At 37.8% G+C, this 22,474-nt stretch overlaps 1 protein-coding gene across 1 annotated transcript; it reads right to left on the bottom strand.

Annotated features, from left to right (window-relative positions):
* Nucleotides 1-4,329: 4,329 nt before the first annotated feature.
* On the bottom strand, nt 4,330-20,130 carry LOC147228127 (envoplakin-like). The gene is made up of 22 exons (XM_086156362.1): nt 19,949-20,130; nt 16,751-16,850; nt 16,513-16,667; nt 15,670-15,793; nt 15,149-15,280; nt 14,660-14,701; nt 14,160-14,321; nt 13,930-14,037; nt 13,692-13,787; nt 13,495-13,605; nt 12,875-13,024; nt 12,232-12,386; nt 12,057-12,154; nt 11,787-11,959; nt 10,938-11,104; nt 10,657-10,795; nt 10,025-10,218; nt 9,211-9,361; nt 9,032-9,115; nt 8,811-8,918; nt 8,272-8,364; nt 4,330-8,145 (listed from the first exon to the last, which is right to left on the bottom strand). The coding sequence occupies exons 1-22, from the start codon at nt 19,996-19,998 to the stop codon at nt 4,750-4,752; spliced, it is 5,988 nt and encodes a 1,995-aa protein (XP_086012488.1). The 5' UTR covers nt 19,999-20,130; the 3' UTR covers nt 4,330-4,749.
* Between the last annotated feature and the right edge of the window lie 2,344 nt (nt 20,131-22,474).

Genomic DNA, 22,474 nt, shown 5'->3' with positions numbered 1-22,474 from the left:
ACTTCTCTGCCACTCCAGACTTCCTAAATGGAGAAAGTTGACTCGCTGACGGGAAAAGCCGAAAGAGGAAGAAGTGTAAATGCCAAATTGAGTTGGTATGTAAAATATAGCAAATTTGAGTTACATATCAGCCGTTATGTACACATTTTTGTCAACGGTTAAATCATATGAAATAAGAGACAAAAAAGTAATTCGTTTATGATTTTTTATCGAGGAACAAAAGTTTTTGGAGTGTCTTTGCTCCAAGGCGATTTCTCCTCTTAGACACCAGCTCCCCAGCCTTAGAAAATACTCTTTCAGAGCCGACACTTCACCTACAATAACATAAAAAGTTAATTTATCTGAAAACAGTTCAAACCTCTTACCAGAACAGAGTAAAAACTAAGGAGGAGCATTGCATTCACTTGTTGAAAAAAATAGACACCCTATCTCATGATTTCGAGATCAGGATCTCGTAATTACGAGATAAAATAAGCAACTGTAAGGCTCTTTGACTATCATAAGTATCACAGGTCATTCACTTGATAAACTGATAAAGTGAGTGCAATGCGCCACCGCAAAAAAATAGAATACAACAGTAAACAATGCTCAAAGGAGAAAAAGATTTACCATGTTTGGCGTCACAAGATCAAAATGATTCCACACAGGGGGGAAAACTTCTTAAAACGATCCATAATTACGCAAAACTCCATCCAACAAATCCATGACTTGTTGATAGTTTGTTTCCTTATAAACACACTGTATAAACACACCTTATAAACGATACAGTTCCTCTTGAGCGCTCGGCGCAGTGCTGACGCACCAGTGTCGCTCGTCCCATCACTAGAAGGATACAAAAATTGTTTACCTTCATCCTAGTTTCCCGTCTCCAAACGGGAATCTCAGACATTATTGCAGAAACACAATCGGGATTTCAGAAAGGAAGGTCAATCCACAATAATGTAAGTCTTGTCATGGACATCATAGAATACAGAGACCTCATAGAAGATAATGGTTTCATATTCTTCTTGGCCTTTTACAAAGCCTTTGACTCGGTCGAATATCCATTTATCTTAGCAACACTCGAGCATTTTGGATTTGGTTTAAAATGTAGGATTTTTTTTTTTTTTGAAAAATGAACATCAAATCCCAATAAGCGTTGAAAAAATTAAATAAATTTCTAAGGCTTCAGTATTATCATAAAACTTGAAGAAATGTGAACTTTTTCCGCTTCATGACTTGCCACTAAAAGAAATCTGCAATGTTCCTATTACATCAGAAATAAGATACTTGGGTGTTTTCCTTTCAAAGGACCAAAAGTTAAATCAATCGAAAAACATAGAATCTAAACTCAATAAAAGTGAAGCTAAATTGAATAAATGGCTCCAAAGAGATTTATCAATATTAGGCCGGATATATTTATCCAAAATGGAATGTTTATCTAGATGCATATACCCAATGTATTCCACTGCTATTCCAAATCAACTCATAAATGTATTAACCAAATAAATTTCAACTTTATCTGGAGGAACAGACCACATTATCTAAAAAAAAATCACATATGGTGAAAGAAACAAGTGAAGGAGGGCTGAAAGTGATTGATTTGGACTGTCTCAATGGGACATTGAAGGTGAACTGGTTGAAATCCTGGATCAAGCATCATCATTCTTTCTTTTTGGTATTGTATTCCTAATAGAATACAAAAAGAATGATGTTGAATAAGTATTTCCTAACTACTTATTCAACAAAGTCGTTGGCCTAAGCCTTCTGCTTATCTCTGACTTTGATATCAACAAGATTGCTGTCAAAATTTTCAGAGTTCCATAAACAAATATCATTGTACTGGAAAATGATATACGGTATGTGCACAATTTCTCACCACATGGTACAAAAATATGGAACAATAAATATGTACTGCATCGCAACACATCTCTATTTTACAAGGAATGGTTTGAGAAAGGTATATGGTCAATAATTGACTTGATGGATGACAATGGCAGTCTTCTAGACTATGAACAATTCTGTACTAAACACAGCTTTAAAGCTCCCATGTTAGATCTCATAAAGTTACATAACGCACTACCTCGACAATTTGTGTTCCTGACCAAAAATATGATGACGCACCAAACCATACAACTACAGTTACCCCCACTATCACTCCGGGGAATCTCAATTCTGGATAGAAAATGCAGGAACTCCTTTATTAGGAGATGTTTTACAGAAAATTTATTCCCTGGACATCAAAACAAAAATAATATTTTGAATAAATTTGATAAGGAATCGATTGCCACGCTGCGAACTATGTATCTGACTCTACCCATACCCCCCAAGGCAAAAGAGACCCACTTCAAAACTATGAATGACATCTACCCATCTAAAGAATTATTGAGGGTACGCTTTAATATTGACGATAATATTTGTACATTTTGTGAAGACACAATTGAAACCACTGACCATATATTTTTCTCATGCAAAAAAAGTACAGGGCTTTTGGGCTAAAACTCAGAAATGGGTTAAAGAAAATTTTCCATCATCACCAGTTTCCTTCCAGTTTCCTTTTAAGCAACAAAAGAGATGAACGATGTGTCAATGTTATTTTAGGCCTGGCCAAGTTCTTCATTCACAAAAACAGAATGCAAAAGTGTTCCCCCAATTTTATGTTCTTTATAAACAATTTTGAATGGTATAAAATATCCTTAAAACTTATGGAAAAATACAAAAACCAAAAAACATACAGTTTGATGTCTGAGATTTCTTGTGAACCATCAAGTTACATACATGTTATAGTCCCCTTGCAAGTTTTTTTTATTTTTTTTTTATTTATCTATCTATTTATCGATTTAATTATTTTCTTTCACTTTCTTTTTTGTCTAGCATTAAACATTTCTCACAAACCTTTAACACTGTTAACTTCTGATTACATACAGAACAAATATCCTTATGTCCTTTGCTCCCTCATCCCTGGTTGTTTCATTGACATTCGATTCTACCTTGCCATGTTTATTTGTACACATGTATATTTGTTTATACTGTTTATGTTCAATAAAAAGAATAAATAAAAAATAGAAAGATACAAAAAGCTAGCTCAGAGATTTCCGCTGTCAGTTTCCCCTGTGAGAAACATAATGAGGAAATGGAAGACCATAGTCACAGTTCTAGTTAAGCGGCAAGCCAAGAAAAATCTCAAAAAGCAGAGACGAAGGATGGTGAGAACAGTCAAACTCAACCCGCAGACCAGCTCCAAAAGACCTACAACATGACCTCGCTGCAGATGGTGTCACTGTGCATCATTCAACTATTCAGTGCATCATTCAACTATAAAGCACATTTGAACAACCCAGCCTCATTTTGAAATAAGGTGCTGCTGACTGATGAAACTAAAATTGAGTTATTTGGACATAACAAGGGGCGGTATGCATGACGGAAGAAGAACTCTTGCTACCCACAGTAAAAGTTGTTGGTGGTTCCATCATGCTGTGGGGCTGTGTGGCCAGTGCAGGTACTGGCAATCTTGATCGTCGCATGGATTCCAGCCAGTATCAGCAGATGCTTAAGAACAATGTTCAAGACTCAGTGACAAAGTTGAAGTTGCGCCGGGGCTGAATACTTCAACAAGACAACGACCCTAAACACTGCTCAAATTCTACTAAGGCATTCATGCAGAGGAACAAGTACAACGTTCTGGAATGGCCATCTCAGTCCCCAGACCTGAATATTATTGAAAAGCCGTGGTGTGATTTAAAGTGGGCTGTCCATGCTCAGAAACCATCAAACCTGACTGAACTGAAGATGTTTTGTAAAGAAGAATGGTCAAAAATACCTTCAACCAGAAGCCAGACCTTACTGGAAACTATAGGAAGCATTTAGAGGCTGTTATTTCTGCAAAAGGAGGATCTACTAAATATTGATGTCATTTTTCTGTTGGGGTGCCCAAATTTATGCACCTGCTTACTTTTGTTTAAGTATTTATTGCACACTTTCTGTAAATCCTATAAACTTAATTTCAACTTCTCAAATATCACTGTGTTTGTCTGCTATATGATTTATTTAACTGAAATGCTGATCTGAACAATCAATGACTTATAAAGGAAAATCTTGAAAATGATCAGGGGTGCCCGAACTTTTTCATAAGACTGTAAATAGGCGGTGCCTCTCACAAAAACTGAGCATTATAAATAAAATCAATTAAAAAAAGGAGTACTTGAAATTAAATGAAGCGCTAATATAAACTTGCTGAACTAATATTTGCATTGACTGGGTGATATATCTGTCAGTATGAAAAGTATTTATGTATGTATTTATATTTACATATTTCAGAATAACATGCGATAAAAGTGATGGAGTCATGCCTTTAGTCATATAATTTAAATTTATTGATGTGAGTCCTCATAAAGTAACAACAAAGATTGAGTTTAAAGTGAATATAGTCAAGGATAGCCCACAAATAATACAGAATCAAATTCATCTTGGCAAACAGCATTGCACCATGTCCCAGTAATTCTCATAACACAATATTATCATCACAGAAAACTGCATTAGATTTTCTGCTGTTTTTTTAATTAAACAAAAAACCTTCCCGCATCAGACATGTATGTTAAGTAAACAATGGCAACCAAGCAGTATTCATTTTTGACCAAACACAAAGCTTTCCAGTTGAGACATTTCCTGAGTTAAAATGAAAACGGTATGCGTCTAAAAAAATTCTTACAACGTTCAATTGTACTTTTTCCACATATCACTCCACAAACAAGATAAATGCTATGAACAAATCTAGAATCTTGCATATCTGCTTGGACTGTATGGTGTACTGTAACCAGAATCTTTGAAGGAGGCAGGCAGCATTGGTAGGCCCGTAACAGGGTCTTTCTTGCAGCGATCTAGAGCTTGCTTGTAGTTAATCTTCTGTTTTGTAATGGGGTCGACTATATCTTTGATGTAAGTTGTCTCAGCCTGCAGCTCTCTCATCATTGTGCTGTCGATCATTTTGGAACCGAGGGCATCAAATATGTTGATTCTGCTGCCAGTTTTGGGATCGATCAGCCCTCCGGTCAGGTGCTGCGCTTCCATGTATCGAGTGGCGTTGTCCTTTGGCATCCAGCCTTTCTGGACAGCTTCCCCTACTGACAAACACTCTCTTGTCACGGGGTCATCAACACCAGAGTAAGCCTTTTGTGCGTTGAGTAGCCTCTGAAGTTGACTGTCCTCGATGAGACCTTTGGTTTGTGCCTTGTGGACTGTGTATCTCTCTTTGGTCTGGATATCAATAATTCCACCGGTTGCTGCCTGAGCCTCCAGAAGCCTTTGAGCAGTGGTGGAATCGATAAGTTTTCGTAAGGCAGCAGAGCGTACTGTGAAGCAGGTGTCAGTGTTAGTGTCCATTATTCCAGCAACGGGGTAGATTTCTGCAGCGGTTGCAGCAGCAGAAGAATCTGCTTTCCTGTTGGAGGAATTTGGGGTGATGAGGTTGGAGTGGGCCTGCTTTTTACTGTCACCTGCAACCAGCAAGGCAAATTCTGAGATGGGAATTTTACCATCTTTGTATCTCTGTAAATCATAAGTTGTCAGCCTCCCTTCCTTCAGGGCCTTTGTAATGGAGTATTGCTTGCCACTCTTGCGATCCTGCAGAACAGATGTTTCGTTATCCGGCCCTACAGAAGTAATCTCTTCCCAGTCACACTCCAGCTCCTGCAGATGAATGTACTGCTGACGGTCAATGAGGCCCTCCAGGAAGGCTTCATAAGGAGCCATGTCTTTGCCTGTATCTGGATCGAGAATGGTGATTTTGGTGGAGACATTAGTCTCCTTCGTTCTCATTTCCACTTGCTCCTCTTTCTGCAGATTCAGCATGAGCTCTCGGATGGTGCTGTCCCGCTGGTGGATCCTGTCTTTTTCATCCAGGATTTCCTTCTCCAGGCGATGGACATCAGAGTCCATTTTAATGCTTCTTTGCCTGCTCAGTTGGGTTCTCTCACTCAGTAGCTTGCTTTGCTGCTGGAAGGAAAGGTTGGTGTCGTGCTTTTTGGCCTCAAGAGTCCGGAGCTCACGAGTGAGATCTTCTCTCTCTCTTAGTAAGGTGTCTCTGTTCAAAGTAAGAGTGGTTTCCTCTCTTGAAGTGTAGGACTTCGTGCTCGTCAGAACACTTACTTTATCACGGATGCGTTTTATTTCATCCTCCATGTCACGCCTGGCAAATTTCTCCTGAGTCACCTGTACCCTCAGTCGATCCCTCTCTGCCTCCACAGCCTGGTCTTTCTCCACACGGACAACCTCTTTGAACACTGTTCTCTCGCCAGACTTCTCTTTCTGTAGTACCTCAAGTTTTACACCAGTGCTACGGATATCTCTCTGAAGACGCATGATATCGCTGGTTTCCTTGTCCATATCAGTCCGTAAATCATTTGTCATCCTCTCCAGTTTAGGGTCTCTCTCTACCTTCAGTACCTCCTCAACAACAATGCTTTCCTCAACAGGAGGTGGGGCATTTTCCAGCACAGTGATCCGCCTTCTGATCTCTTTGAGTTCAGATTGTGCTTGAATTCTCTTCTGATGCTCATCGCTGTCTCTGAGGATCCGCTCTTTGTCTTCCAACATTGATCGCAGCTGCTGCAGCTCTAGTTCCAAGTTACGTCTGGTTTTTACTTCATTATCCAGGCTACTACTCAGCTGCTCATGCTCAACCACCTGCCTTGGGTCCTTCTGTAAACGCACGACTTCCTGGACAATTACTCTCTCTTCAGGTTTCTGTCTCTCAAGCAGGATGTATTTGTTTTTCAGGTCAAAGACCATTTCTTCCACCGTTCGCCGCGTTTGTGCTTCATCGCGCACGTCTCTCCTCAAGCGATCGGCTTCTTTCTCCAAGAGAGGATCAGGTTCATACTTTATGACTTCTCTGGCCACAAGTCTGGTCTCTATCTTTGACTTCTCGGCCTTCCACTCATCTCTTTCTTTCCTGAGTACATTCACTTTGTCTTGGATGGAATTGTAAGTTGTGTGTAAATTATTCACCTGATCCTTTAGCCTTTGAATCTCTCTCTCATTTTCAGGGCTTCTCTCCTCTTTAACCACTTCTTGGAGAACTTCCTTCAGCTCGACCTTGGGCTTCTCAGAACGGAGAATATTCAGATCAGATGTGACCTGGTTGATTTCCCTTTCCACATTCGAACGCAGCTTGTTGGAATCTTGTATGTCTTTCCTCAGGCGCATAATTTCCACCTCTGTGTTGGGATCTATCCGGTAAATTTCATTAACAATTTCCTTCACCTCAACATTTGGTTTCTTTTCTTGAACTATTCTGTAGCGACTTTGGAGGTCTGTCACCTCTTTGGACAGAATGTTGTTCTCAACCTTCTCATTCTCCAAACTCGATTGAATTCTTGCAGTTTCATTGATGAGTTCAGGATCTTGTTCAATTTTTTTCACTTCCCTCGTGATGATTTTTGGCTGAATGTTGGGAATCAGTCTCTCGAGTGCATTAATCTGGCTCCTAATCTGGAAGATTTCATCATTGATGAGCTTGGCTTTGCTGCTCTCATCTGAAATTTCTGTATCCAATGTTTGCACTGCTCTCAGCATCGTCGGGTCTTTTTCCACTTTCACAACTTCCTTCTTAACAACCTTCTCTTTGATTGGTGGTTTCTTCTGCTGGAGGATAGAAATCTCTGTCTGCATCTGGATCTGCTCTGAGTTTCTCACTCGAATTTCATCTCTCATCCTTGCTAATTCATCTCTAATTTTTGCAGCCTCTATATCTAGCTGAGGATCCTTCTCAAACTCTGTGACTTCTTTCGTCACCAGTTTGGGCGGGGTATTTTTGAGGGTTTCCTCCAGCCCGCTGATTTTCAAGTTGTAAACATCCAACTCACTTTGGATAGTGGTGCGTTTCAGGGTCTCATCGTGTGACCTGGACTGAAGATCATTTAAATCACTTTCCAGTTTTGGATCACGATAGTACTGCAGTACTTCTTTTTCCTCAATGCGCTCCACTCCTCTGCGACTCCTCAGTGACATCATCCTGTCCTTGAAGATTCTGAGATCATTTTCAGTGTGGTTCGCCCGTTCTTTCTCTTCATCCAGCTCTTTAAACAGACTTTCAAGCTCTAGGATGCTCTTTTGCTGACTTTCAAGCTCTACCTGCTGCTGCGCCACCAGTTGTACTTTCTCTTCATTCTGCGGCAGGCAAGTATAAATCAATTAAATTTCAAAACCAGTGATTAGCTTGTGAAAGAGCTTTACATTTACTTTGTTAAAGTTTTAAAGTTCAGAGCAGAGAATTTTCATGGCCTGTATGCTTACTTGTAAAATGAGATTCTTTGCCAAGCCCATTTGTTTTTGGCGTTGGCTGTTTTCAGCTGAGGCTTCAGTGTAACGACTGACCAGATTCTTTTCCTGCGATACAGAAGCAATACAGTAACAACTGTACACTTAGTAAGTGTAACATACGCTGCTCAAAAAAATAAAGGGAACACTTAAAAAACACATCCTAGATCTAAATGAATGAAATATTCTTATGAAATACTTTGCTCTTCACACAGTTGAATGTGCTGACAACAAAATCACACAAAAACAATCAATGGAAATCAATTGTATCAACCCATGGAGGTCTGGATAAGAATCACACTCAAAATTAAAGTGTAAAAACAAACTCCAGGCTGATCCAACTTTGATGTCATGTCCTTAAAACAAGTCAAAATGAATCTGTGTTGCTTCCTGAGTGGACACTATGATTTCACACAAGTGTGATTGACTTGGAGTTACATTGTGTCGTTCAAGTGTTCCCTTTATTTTTTTGAGCAGTATATATACATGATGTTAAAACGTAGATATTCTGATACCTCCTTCTCAATTGCCTCAGCAAGTGTAATTGTATCAGGATTCTTCTCGACAGGGGAGTAGGTTTGCTCAGTTGTGCCACTGAACTTATTGACATTGGACTCGTACTCCTGCAAAGAATATCAAATGAAGCATTGATTTATTATATTCAAACAATGATTATTTGTTTCTGATGGTAACATTTTAGATTCATCCTTGTCTTCGCCCTCCAATCAAGCCTTACACTGAGTAAATTCTGTAAATCTCGAGACAGGTCAGCCACTCTGTTCATGTCATCTTCCTTCCGCTTCAGGTCCTCCATCACCCTCTGCCGTGAAATGTTTAACATGTAGTGTTATCCTAAGCATCATCCACTGTTTGATGACGCTGTCATGACTTTGTACTGTTGGAAAGTTCTCTCACCTCCTGCGAGTCTTGCTTGGCAGTTATCTGAGACAGGTCATCGTTGGGGTTTATTTGGTTTACAGTCAGGTTGTCCAGGAAAGAATTCAAGGATTTGGATGTGTTTTTGAACTCCTGGTTCTTGGATGCGGCTTCTTGTAAGATGTTTTCTCTGAAAGCACCCATCAGTAGCATTGGCTCTCAAAATTTTTAACAAGGAAACTTCAAAATAATCCAAGGTTTGCTTGGGTTCTTATTGTAAAAATAACTGTATTAAATCCAAGGTAAACAATTATCAGCCAAACCAACCTTTCAAAAATCTATAGTTAAAGTACAATTCATTGTTATTTTCTTTGGGTCATCAATTGTCACTAAAATATCAATGTAAAAGACGTAATTTTGTAATATGTTACAAGCCAAATTCTCCCAGAAATGCAGTATCTAATATCATTCCCTTAAATTTTATAATGATTGACAATGAATTAGATCCAGAAGAGCCTTCCCAGATATCACATTACAAAACAGAGGAAATACAGTATATTTGTTTGAGAATATTGATTTGCACAACAAACCGATATACTAAAATTTAAGGTAGAAGTATGATCCTTTAATTGCCAATTTAAATTTTGTTTTATTTAATGTAATTGTGAGCAGCCAAACATGTATGACAATAAATCGCTTTCTTGTTTTTTCTAATATCATCACAACATTACTAGCAGACTGACCACTTTATTAGTACACTGAGAATCAATCTTGCAATCAATAACTGACAACAATAAATTTTATACTCAATAATTTCTCAAAGACAACAAAGCTCACCATTTAGGATTCTTACCTCTCTGCCAGCTGGTTGGCAACATTAGCATAGCGGTTCTGCAGCTGCTTGACCTCTGTCCTCTGGCGCTGGATATCAGGGCAGAATTCCTGGTAACCCTGCTGCAGGGAACTGCATAGCTGCTCGGTGGCTTCCAAATCCTGGCTCAGCTTCTTCATATCACCCTGAGCTTCTGCCACAGATTTACGCTGAGACTGAGTGCAAAAAAGGGGATATGCAAATTTAAGTATTAAAATAAAGTATAATGCACAATAATGCAACTATACTGCTCAAAAAAATAAAGGGAACACTTGAACAACACAATGTAACTCCAAGTCAACTTTCACTTCTGTGAAATCATAGTGTCCACTCATTTTGACTTGTTTTAAGGACATTACATCAATGTTGGATCAGCCTGGAGTTTGTTTTTACACTTTAATTTTGAGTGTGATTCCTAATCCAGACCTCCATGGGTTGATACAATTGATTTCCATTGATCATTTTTGTGAGATTTTGTTGTCAGCACATTCAACTGTGTAAAGAGCAAAGTATTTCATAAGAATATTTCATTCATTTAGATCTAGGATGTGTTTTTTAAGTGTTCCCTTTATTTTTTTGAGCAGTGTATATTTCCTTTATAGAGGTTTCCTCACTTGGTTGTTCTGAACAGCTGCTTGGATTGCGTTTGGTTCATTAAGGACTGGCCCATTTTCATTAAGCGTCTTCTCAAACCCAGACACAAGGCCTTCCACAGTCTTTTTTTGGCTCTCCAAGTTAAGGGATGCATTTGCCCTATAAATATACAAAGTAATAAAAGATTTACTGAATAACCAAATACATATGAACATTGATTTTTGTTGTTTGAATGACAAGACAAAAGGCCATTTTAAACATATGCATTGGAATAAATAAATACATAAATAAAGTTACACACTTCTTGTTGTAGAGGTCAGCCAGTTCAGCAATACTGTCATGCTTGTTGGTGGCAGCACTCAGTTTGAGTGGCAGGGTAGAGGAGGCGTCTTTGGACAATAAGGGCTGCAAGTCCATCTGAGCTGCCAGTTTCTGCTGCTCTAGATCTTTCAGGGCCTTGGTAGCTTGCTGAGCAAGAACGGATAGACAGAGTAGTATCAGGCTTAATTTATTTTCACACATCTTCTAAGATCTTACAGGGAAACAATTTGGGATGTCATCATTTATTGCACAAACTTTGATAATGACACTTGAATTACTGTTAAAGTTAAAATCTCCTGATTAAGATGTATATTCACTTAAATTATTTGTTTATATTTTATATTTGTGTAAATCTCATGTCTTGTGGCAAAGCAACTTATTCAGTATTTTGGTTTTATGTCTCTGACATGCTATGTTAATATTTTTTGTTTTTTCAACAAATGTCTGCCAGTGATCTGCCAGCTTAGCGCACTTAATGTGTTCCTAAAGATCTTAAGTATCTCTACACCCTTTGCTCAAGATTGCCTGTAAACAAAACACAGTGGGTCATAGATCCTTCCTTCATTGAGTCTCTCTCCAGGGCTGTACCACAAGAGATTATTTTTAAAGATGAAAAGGAATGCTTTTATTGGAAGACGTTTCACTCCTCCATTGATACAGATAATAATATCCTATAGTACATTACTATACAATATGTAGCTGTTCATTTGAAAAAATATTCCTAGGAGGGTATATTTGGGTATTGTAGGGTATATTTGTTTATACCCTACAATTAAAGAAAACAAGTAAATGTCTGTTTCTTGTGTGTTTTTGTCCAAGTTTGTTTCACCTCCTGTTCCAATATACGGCTTGCCAGGTCTCCGGTGGGGTCGGTGTGGCTCAGAGGGGCTCGCATGCGGCTCAGCATGCCTTTCTCAGCACTGGCCAGGTCACTGTCCAGCTTGTCTAGCTGCTGTGTTAGTGCAGATAGTTTGGGATCCAGCGGTGCAGATGAAACTGGAGCTGGTTCAGCAAAGAGGGAAACGAGTTTTTTGACATTCTTACAATTTGTGGAACTTCATCCAGAAATATTTAGATTCAGCTATCCATTGACACTGACCTGATTGCTGGACCTTGGAGATTTCTGATTTCTGATTCTTTAGCGATGCTACTAAAGCAGCTCTCCTCTTCTTAATGTCTGCCAGTTCACTTCCCAAACTAATGAATTAAAAAAGTTGAGAGTGTTAGTTACATATTCTTGTTTTATCATAATCACACAGCATTGTGTAACTTACAGGTCTACTGTATCAATGGCCTCAGAATCAGGAGGTGGTATTTGGAAGCAAACTCCTGGGAAGGTTTTAGCTGCTCCGTCAGCAGCAATTACTTCCCAGTTGAGTGGATCTGTGTTGGATTTCAAGGTGAGCCTTTCCCCTCTCAACAGAGAGGCCTTGACCACAGAAATATGTAAAATACATGAAATCAATCACAAGTATATGATATCAACATGGACAGGAGACACATCACACAAGCTGGCTCTTCTAAGTTTAGACAGACATACATATAGACAGACAGACAGACAGACAGATAGATAGATAGATAGATAGATAGATAGATAGATAGATAGATAGATAGATAGATAGATAGATAGATAGATAGATAGATAGATAGATAGATAGATAGATAGATAGATAGATAGATAGATAGATAGATAGATAGATAGATAGATAGATAGATAGATAGATAGATAGATAGATAGATGACTTTATTGATTCCCAGGGGAAAGTTAAATAGCTGTCAGGTACATCAATAAACAATAAAGTAAGATAAATTGAAGTTAAAAAATACAATAAGAAACTTTTTAAATACACAAAAATGACAAGATAATAAACATCTCCAACTTTGTCTGAAATCATTTTCGAGATTGAGAAGCTCCACCTTGTCTGACTCCCAGTCACACATCGAATCCACAGTGATGGGTCTACCAGGTGGGTTTCGTCGTAGTTTAAGGGGTGCAATCTGTGTGCTGCGCCTTCTCAAGTCGGCCAACAGCTGCTCGCTGTCCTGTAGTATAGCTTTCTCCTCCCCCTGGTCAAAGACAAAATGTTGGAAAAGATAGAAGCGCATGAGAAAATGGTAGGTTGGGGGGGGCAACAATAGGTTGAAACAACAACAATAGGTTGTTCTGAATTTCACATGTACTTTGCAAGGAGAACTGTTTTTACTAACGGGTTGTTAATAGCACTGCCCTAAGTACAATGCTTAAATACAGAAATAAAATATTATAATGAGGTATGGTAGGAAATATTCTGACTTGAAATAATGTCTAAATTGAAATAAATAGCTACATTATTATTAAACAATGGCAAAAATACTCTGGGACTGACTTATTATAGCTGATCATTACAAGTGAACAACAACCATCTTTCTACACTAATGCAAGACTGTCCTCCATTGTTTTTTTTTCGAAGTAGTATTTGAATACTCCGTCTACTCAGTCTTGTTGAATGGAGTTCTTCGTTGTGCCTGTAATAAGAGCAATAAAAGCTCAATTGTACCTCAAGCTGTAGCATCATCTCTGAGTTGCTCTTCTTGCTGACACTCTTTGGATCCAGACTGATGTTGAGTTGTGTCAGGTTCTCCGACATTTGCTCCACATCCATTTGGTACTGGTAAACCACGAGAAAAAAAAAACATTTTTAAAGCACTGCATGAAAGTTCTTGTCAAATATTTTGCTCTCAGTCTCTTCCTTACCCTTTTATATTCCTCCACATTGTCCAAGTGTGTCTCTTGACAAATGCAGAGATTAAGGAATTTCTGCCACTCACTTCGTACAGCGTCTCTTTGACCCTGCAAACGGAACAACAGCTTCTTTGACCTGAATTTGAAACTCAGATTTGAATGTAAAATGTCTATTAAATTGTAAGTATATATATACAATGCATAAATGAAATCTTGAGGGTTACTCAAAGACCTCAGATGGTCTTTCTACCTGAATGGTGGCACTGGCAGGGTGCTTCAGTTCAACAAGCCTGTCTCCTTCATCCTGGAGTTTGTTCACCTCGCTCTCGTGTGACAGCAGATTGTTGTTCTTGAAGTTCTAATGAAGGTTCAGTCAGAGTAATGATTCATTTGTATAGCTTTGGTACGGTGTTCTAAAGAACATTCTTGACAAACAACACCATTGAATTCCCATCAGGGTGCTTTTAATGCTACTCTTACCTCATATTGTCTGCGAACATCAGGTGGATCCACCATTCGGTCGCTCCAGTCCTGCTTCTTGATCTTATCCTGCTCCTCTTCAAGGAAGGACAGTTCCTTGTTGCAGCCCTGCATGTATTCATACAGGCTGGTCAGGTAGTGGCGACGCCATTTGGAATTTTCCTGAGCGGCAAGAAAAATAAAATGGCATTAAAACCTGACAGTTATTGAAAGCAAAAGTTTTATAACATTGATAGTTTCAAGGCATCTTTATTTTCTGAATTTTTTTGACCAGTTATTATCAAAAAGAAGATAGTCTCAATATCTGTTCAGTCATGTTAAAAATGTAACATTTGTTATTTCCTGATTCAATATATATTAGAAAATAAAAATAAAACATGTGCTTTGTAAAGAGAATACATTGATGCACTTATGGCACTGAAAACAAATGATCAACTTCAACAACCACATGTTTAATTTAATACCAATATTATTTTTCAAATATAAACAGTTCAACTCACCAGCAGGTTGTTGTACTGTTTCTTGAGGACCGTATACTTGTCCTAGAAGACAAAACAATCCAGTCTTTATAAAGGATTTCTAAGGTCTTAGAAACACATTTCATTTATTTTACAGAGGCCATGGACAGAGCAGGGCTTGAGACTTTATTACTATGTATTTTATGTAATTCAACTGGGGAAAAAAATGTTTTTGTTTTTTTAAGAATGTTGATAAATAATTTTGCTGTCTAAATCTTGGAACTTATAGAATGTGAGATTTTGTTGACTTCTTACATAGTTTAAATGTCCAATGAAAATCATTCTGGAATTAATGTTTCACAATTCCCAATCCCAATATCTTAATTTTATAGGCTTGTCTCTTATTTTCCATATCTTGATACTGGAAAAATTACTTTGGCAAATTTGGCAAAACCATGCTTTTTTTTCTTTTCACCCAGTCAAATTTCATGTTTCATATTGTCATTTTGGTAACTAGAACAGAATATTTACCTTACTGCCAGCAGAGCTGACGCAGAGCTGTGAGTTGTAGGCTTCCAGTTCTTTGTGCAAAATGTTATGAGCAGCAATTTGCTTCTCCAGGTCCGCCATGGAGGGCCCATATTCCTCAGTGTTTATTTGTTTCTGAGAGCACAAACACCATAGCAACATTTTCTTGAGTTATTGTCTACTTAACTTCCTCCGCTTTATTTTTGAGAAGACAAGAATGAGTGTTTGACAGACATTCCTACTCTGCCTCAATACATCAAAAATGTAACCCTGTTTCAGACGTACATAGATGTGGGAACATTTTTTTTATCAATCTTTTTGCTATTTTTTTAACTTTTTAACTTTGTCAATGCTATACTGTATATCATTTGCTTTATTTGTTCCTTCATAACATAAAACATACTTATAGCGAAATGTTTATCAAGACACTGTAACCATTCTTAGCTCATTAAAGTGATATGACTCCATAAGAAAAAGCATTTTTCAACTAACTTGCCAAAACGCAAAGACGGCTCCACACTTACTTGCTTCTCATTCAAAACAGGCCCCCAGTCGATCCTTGGCATCAAAGACACGTCATCGATCTGCTCGTAGATGTCTCGGTAGAAACTGCAGTCCTTCAGCCAGCGCTCATGGAGGAGGATAACACTAGAGTGACCACGGAAAACAGAGATGGAGGACTATGTTTGATATATAAGAGGTCTAAAGTTTCCATGAAAAATGTTTTAATCACTACATGAATAAAACATAATACATTTTTCATTCTAAGATAATTCCAATAAAGGCTGAAGAGGAGTGATTTTGTAAATGTAAATATACTCCAGTCCAACCACCCCAATGTTAGTCAGTTACTGAAAATTGAACCTGAATAAAAGTTAAAAAGAATTATCAGTTAATCTTTTTTATAATAGAATGTAAAAGTCCTACTTTTATTGCGTTGCTGTATATGTTTCTTAATGAAACAAACTATTTTAATATTACCACGAGGAGCAAAATAGAGACTCTGGGTCAGCAATTTGTAACAGTATTGAATCATATCATATTTACATGTATTAATAATGTTTGATACACACTTTTATTCTTTCACACAATGCACCTCAAACAATTTGTTAAGAAATTACAATTAAATATCGTAATATATGATGAAAGGGACAAATCTTAATCTGATGTTTAAGTGTAGCTGTCCTATAAACATAGGAGTACAATATTTCAGGATGTGTACTTTGAACTTAATTGTTGTTTCCCAGCATCTCTGATAATGAATTATTTCATTCTTGAACTGCCATAAATAGCGCCTAAGTATTTCAATATCCCTGCAGTCTCTCCACAAGGCATCCTCTGTACTGATTTATTCTTCTGGGACTCACTCGCTCTCTATCTCTTGGGCCTGTGGGTGTTTGAGCGTTTTGGCCTTGTTGACATCCAGGAAGAGGTCCTTCAGCAGACCCTCCGCCTCGCCCAGCTTGTCTGAGATCTCTACCTGATGCTTTAATGGAAGCTCTTTCTTTTCATTTTCATTGTCCTGGTGGGAACAGAAAAGTATTTACTCAACTGGTCAGAGGTCAGAAGTCGTGTGTGTGTGAGTGTCTGTGTGTGTTTTCTCACCACAGCTAACAATTCTTCAGACCGGAGGATGTCTTTCTCCACCTGGTCAGCATTCTTTTGCATCTGGGCAATCAGCAAGGCCAAAGTGTTAGTCTGGGACCTGCAGGGTAAGAGAAGGTAAGAGAACAAATATTAAAATGAAATTGAAAACTTGGATCATAATAAAAATAATAATTTTAGTTTTGTTGTTGCATAGTCTGTTGTTGCACAGTCCAGAATGCTATCCAGAGGAAAGAGGATACTTCCTGAGTAACACTATTCACCAGAGGAACCAGCAAGGACCTCCTGAGAATCAACATTCTGATGTTCCAGAAAGGTTGTCTGCTAAAAACCTCTCATGTCATTAACATATGTCTCTCCTTGTTCAAACACTTATAGTTTTAATTTTCATAATGTATGAAGTATATGTAGCAGAAAATTTTCATTATAATTGTCCAAAGTCAATTTGTTCTCATTCAGAATGGACAAGGTTGTTCACAGCAGGGAGCTGCAGGGCTGTTAGCAAGTTTTTGGACTTCACAAATACTTGGAATGTTTGTGCAGGAAAAAAGAAAAAAAATCACTTTGGGTAATTAATTTATAACCCAGTTCTTCAGTGCTGGCAGGCTGTCAACCAGATCAAGATCAAACACCTCATCTCACAAATGACACACTGATTGAGAGGGAGGCAAAGAAGCACTTTCAACAATTCATTGTGTGGGCCACACCCGAGGCATTCTCTAAATACTAACATTGCACGGTGACTGTCACTTCCTGTGACAAAGCTACAGTTTTCCAGCAGTAAAAAGGTATTGTAGCACGTCAGGCAGACAACTGGAGAAGAAAAACATGTACTGTGCAAACTTTGACTCATTGTTTGAGGAGAGATTGTTTCTTTGATGGCTCCGTTTGGACTATTGTGTTTTCATGGACTGATCAGTTATGGGGACTGTTTTTGAATTCATTAAAATATTGGCAGGCAAATCAATTTATGCTTGTTAGCCTATATCAGTGAAACAGTGAAATATTGATGTTTGGATTTTGAAGTTCCTCACGTATGTTTCATGGCAAATACATTTTTGAAAACTGAAAATACCTCATTTTAAAACTGATATAAGAACCCCTGCAAGAAATCCGAACCGTGCATTATATTTTGCAGCAGGGGCTGCAGATTATTCATTTCAATATCCTCCAAACTCTGATGTTTGTATAATGGCGTCCATTTACATCACATGAAAAAGTCAAAGCAAAGAAAAGCAACATTTCTGCTTCATTAAAAGTTAGAATTACCACAACAAAATACTCTCAATTTTTTACAATCATACTAATCCTTATCACCTCAACAGGCTTTTGCAACCACCTCAAGTCTCATCTGAGATATGCTGAGATAACTCAATTGATAAATTAAGTTGTAGGTGACTAAATGAAAAAAAAAAAAAGGAAAAAGTTAAGTGATTTTTAATTGAAGTCAAACATATTTTGCACATTCCATTACTTTGCTCACAATAAATTAACTACCTTAAATCAATAAATGCATGACATATTTTGGAGCAGTTCGGAACATGAAAAAAGGTACTACTCTGCAGTTGAGATATCAGTTTGATGTGGATGTCTATGCTTCAGATACACAAACATTAATGTGATTTCCAGGTCTCAAATACATTTTCAAAACTATCTTCAGATGTTGAATAAGTCTTGTCAACTTCACAAAATGTGACTCTTGTGATGTAGTTACACAATCAATGTGAATAATAACTTCGAATAAAACAGAATACAGCACGTTCAAAGGTGCCATTCTTGTGTTGTCTGGTGACAGTATGATCAATCAGCCCAGATTGCATAGTCTTCTTGATGCTACAAGGGATTTGACTTGTGACCACCATAACTGGATGAGCCACATTATTGAACAGGGCTTGTCTGTTTTTTCAATTATTCCAAAGTAACCTCCTTTGAACCGCAAAGATTCTACTATGCAGTGGCAGCGCTTGAATGTCAACCATACCTATAATTTGGGGTTGAAAGAGTAAGCAACAGTTCAAAAATTCATTCAATATAATTACAGGATTAAAGATTGTGAAGTAATGTAACAGAGCTGCAGAGAGATAAACCAGAACTACACATACACACATACATGCATACTGATCCGAATACCATGGTATATTGTTTCTGACACTTGTTTGTTTTTTTGCCTCTTAATGGCAAGACTAACACAGAAAGACACTGACATGTGCTTTTCAGGACCAATGCCCTCAAACTGTTGATCAGCACCGACCATCACGCCCTCATCAAACCTCAACAGACAGAATGAGGAATGCCCTGGGCTGTTTTATGCATAAGAATCTCTGTGTGTTGATAACTAATATATAATGTGATACCATCCATCCATCTTCTACCACTTATACTGCACTCAGTGCAGACCAAGTGTCAAATAGCATGCTATTATCACTTTATAACCAGATTTAAATTTAACAAGTTTTTCTTTGTTTTCTTATTCTCCATTCAGCCTTCTCTCTATGTTTAAGAGGTGAAAGACATTTTACCTCTTAAATATCAAGTCTACTCTGGATTCTGGATTATTCTGGATCTTGATTTAAGTGAATGATTTTAATTAAAGGATGATCATGAAATGTTTTTTTTTCATTTAAAGACACCAATGTTGAAAAAAAAAACAAAAAAAAACTATAAAGGCCTGAACAAAACACACGCACACACACACACACAAAATCAGCGATCCATAAAACTTGCATGATGTCAGAATAAACGTTTCGCTTTTGGTGAACTGCATTTAAAGACGATTTTTACAGGGCTTGAAAGAACAACATTTTCTTGTGAAAAATAAAGAGAAGGCCTTCGGTTTCACTGGTCTCATAGATAATTCCATTTACTTTCTCCGCCGCATTCCCATGTGTTAGGTAGTCTGAGAGGATACTTGCCGACCTTATGTTTACAAAGCAAAGATGACCTCGGGTCTTTGTTAAGTTGCAACTTACAACAGACTTCACATCCTCAGAGATGAGCCTTTCTGATCTTGAAATATCTTTTCTGCCAACTTAGCAAGAATTTCACAAGAGCAAACACCAGGGCAACAGCCAGCAAAGGAAACATGACACAGTCCCCAGCTCAGAGGGAACAAGAGGGAGAGGAACTTGACCGAGATACAGTGTGACACATAGACATTCATTCATTCATACACTCATACAAGCTTTGACAAATGCTTACTTAGTGGACTTGACTGAGGTGTCCCTCGAAGAGTCCTTTTTCTTAAACATCCTGGAGGTGGTGGTTGGGGGTCACACAGATAACCCACGAATTCTCACAATTATTCCTTCTTGGTCTCAGTCTTCCTCACCCAGTGGCTTCCACTATGCCTGTCCTCTCCCTTTACTTGCCCTCCAACTCTCACACACACTCACGTCAGCAGGGTGTTGATCTTCACCAGCTCCTCCCAGACAGGTTAGCAGGTGTGTCAATACCCAGACATCCACCTTGCAAGGCGAAAACAGGACCGACCTGTTTTTGACAACCTCCAAACACTGCCTGGTCCTGCATTTCCTTTTTGTTAGGGCCCTGAATCACAAGCCTTTCTTCAGCTCCTGCTTGGAGCTATTTACCGAGAGGAGTGACCACTCTGATTTAAATACAGATCAACACTTATCATTTAAACAAAATACAAAGTAAACATTTCGCTAGTCCCGTTGCTGAAGGGCAAGTGGAATTGACATATCATTTTATTTGGCTTAAGTAATGCAATCTTGGTTATATTTTCATTTTCAAGAGAGAAATAATATTCCCTTTTTGGATGATTATAAAACTGTTCCCTCGTGAATTCAAAGTAAATATCTGTCCCTCAAAATTTCAAGTATTGTTTGTGTGCATCTGGATTCATTTGGGGAAATTAATAGGGTTATTTTTAGCCAAATTTCTATATTTCAGTGTCAATACATAGATATTTTGCATTTTTAAATTCGGAAAAATTGCAGATTTATCTTGCTCATTTTGGTTTACTTTACTTTCTTTTTGCTAATGTGTTTTCATGCTGATTTTCTATATATTCATGGCCATTTCTGACAAAGACTATCATTTTGATTTTCAGGAAGGTGGCCGGGTGATTATCTGCTATTTTATGCTTGGGGCCAACATTCCACTCCAATGCGTTACTAATTGTTGTATTCGTGAATGTTTGCATTTTTTCAAGATATTCATTTTCAAAATATGCCAAACGCCAAAGATTTATCTTAATAATGTAGTGCTCCTAACTACCTGGTACATCCTGACCCCAACCCAAGACACATCTCTTGTCTCTTATCAGGAAGGGCTTTTGTAAGGAAAATAATAGCTAAATTTTGAGCTTGTTTAAGAAATTTTTAAGTCCCTTAGATTTATATTTATAGATGTAGATCGATATCATCTTGACATTTATTCATAAAATCAAAAAAAGGGACTCTCGATATTCCTGGATGATGGTGTTGACTTAAGGTGAGTGTGCCTGCCACAATTTAGCTACAATCTATTCATACTAACCAAGCCAGACCTACTGTAGCTCATTACATTAGATGTTGCCTCCTTTTCACAGAACTTCATGGCAATAAAGGACATCCGTACGAGGCTCCACATTGTTGTTATCTGACATCATACCGAAAAGCAGAATAAGTCAGTGACTTTTTGGTTCATACCTGATATTTTCATCCTGAAATTATCAAGAAATATGTAGTAAAGTATTCTTACCTTACACTGAAACCCAACTACACTTGGATTGTAGTTTAGCATAATATCTTGATAGAATAGTCTATTTTGATTTAAAGCGACTCAATGTATTGTTCTGCAAAAAAGGCCCCAATTCCTCAATATGCAAAAGGATAATTCACTTTTTCAAGCAAAAACAGAGTCCAGCATCTTGACTGTGCCTCCCAAATAACTGGAAGGGCACCTGAAGGCAATTGATATTTTTTGTTGTTTCCGTTTTTTAAAAATTACATTTAATTTCTATCATGTGAAATTTTACTGAATAATTACAATATCAAGTTATCTTTAAATTGGTTGTTTAAATTGGTATCAAACACCAGGAATAGATTAGTACATAGAGTCAGGTTAGGACTAGATTTTTGACATGTCAAATGCCATGGATTAATGTATGTTTTAATATTTGAAGGCAACTCCCAGGTTTCTAAGTCCTGTGCAGTACCTGCAACTTGGAACTCTTGGGTAGGAATGCAGCCTGGCAGCTTTTTGTAGAAAGAGAGAATAGAAGACAATCTTCATCAGTCCAGCGTCAGAGTCCCTCTTAGGGTGTGTCGGTCATCTGGAAAAACAGATACTCTTTTTGTTGCCTGGAGATAGTCTGGGCTCCCCATGCCCAGTTATATTATCCTGGGTTTAAACACCAGTGTAGATCAACCCAAATGTTTTTGTTATAATCACCACACAATGAATAAGGGTTGAAGTTTTTTTTTATTGTTTTAAGCAAGAGGCTGAAGCGTATGTGTGGAAAAGTTTTATAATGGACCTACTAATGAGTGACATCCTGTGTTGGAAAGTGGTGTGATGTATTTCTAAAATTACATTTTGTTTGTTGCACTTCTAGCTGCATTTTCTGATGAGTTGTTTAGTGTCTTCGGATATTCTGGTCTCTTATATGTTATTTTATGTATATTGATTTATTTACTTTTATTCCTTCCAAGCTAGCAAGAAAAATTCTGTCTTATTGTTGGGAATAAACATCACGTATTAGGGGTTTCACAAAAGGTA

Source organism: Fistularia commersonii, chromosome 12, assembly GCF_037954325.1.
Source record: "Fistularia commersonii isolate RoL2024-O1a breed Wild chromosome 12, RoL_Fcom_v1.0, whole genome shotgun sequence".
NCBI classification, from domain to species: domain Eukaryota; kingdom Metazoa; phylum Chordata; class Actinopteri; order Syngnathiformes; family Fistulariidae; genus Fistularia; species Fistularia commersonii.
This window is presented reverse-complemented; position numbering and strand designations above follow the sequence as displayed.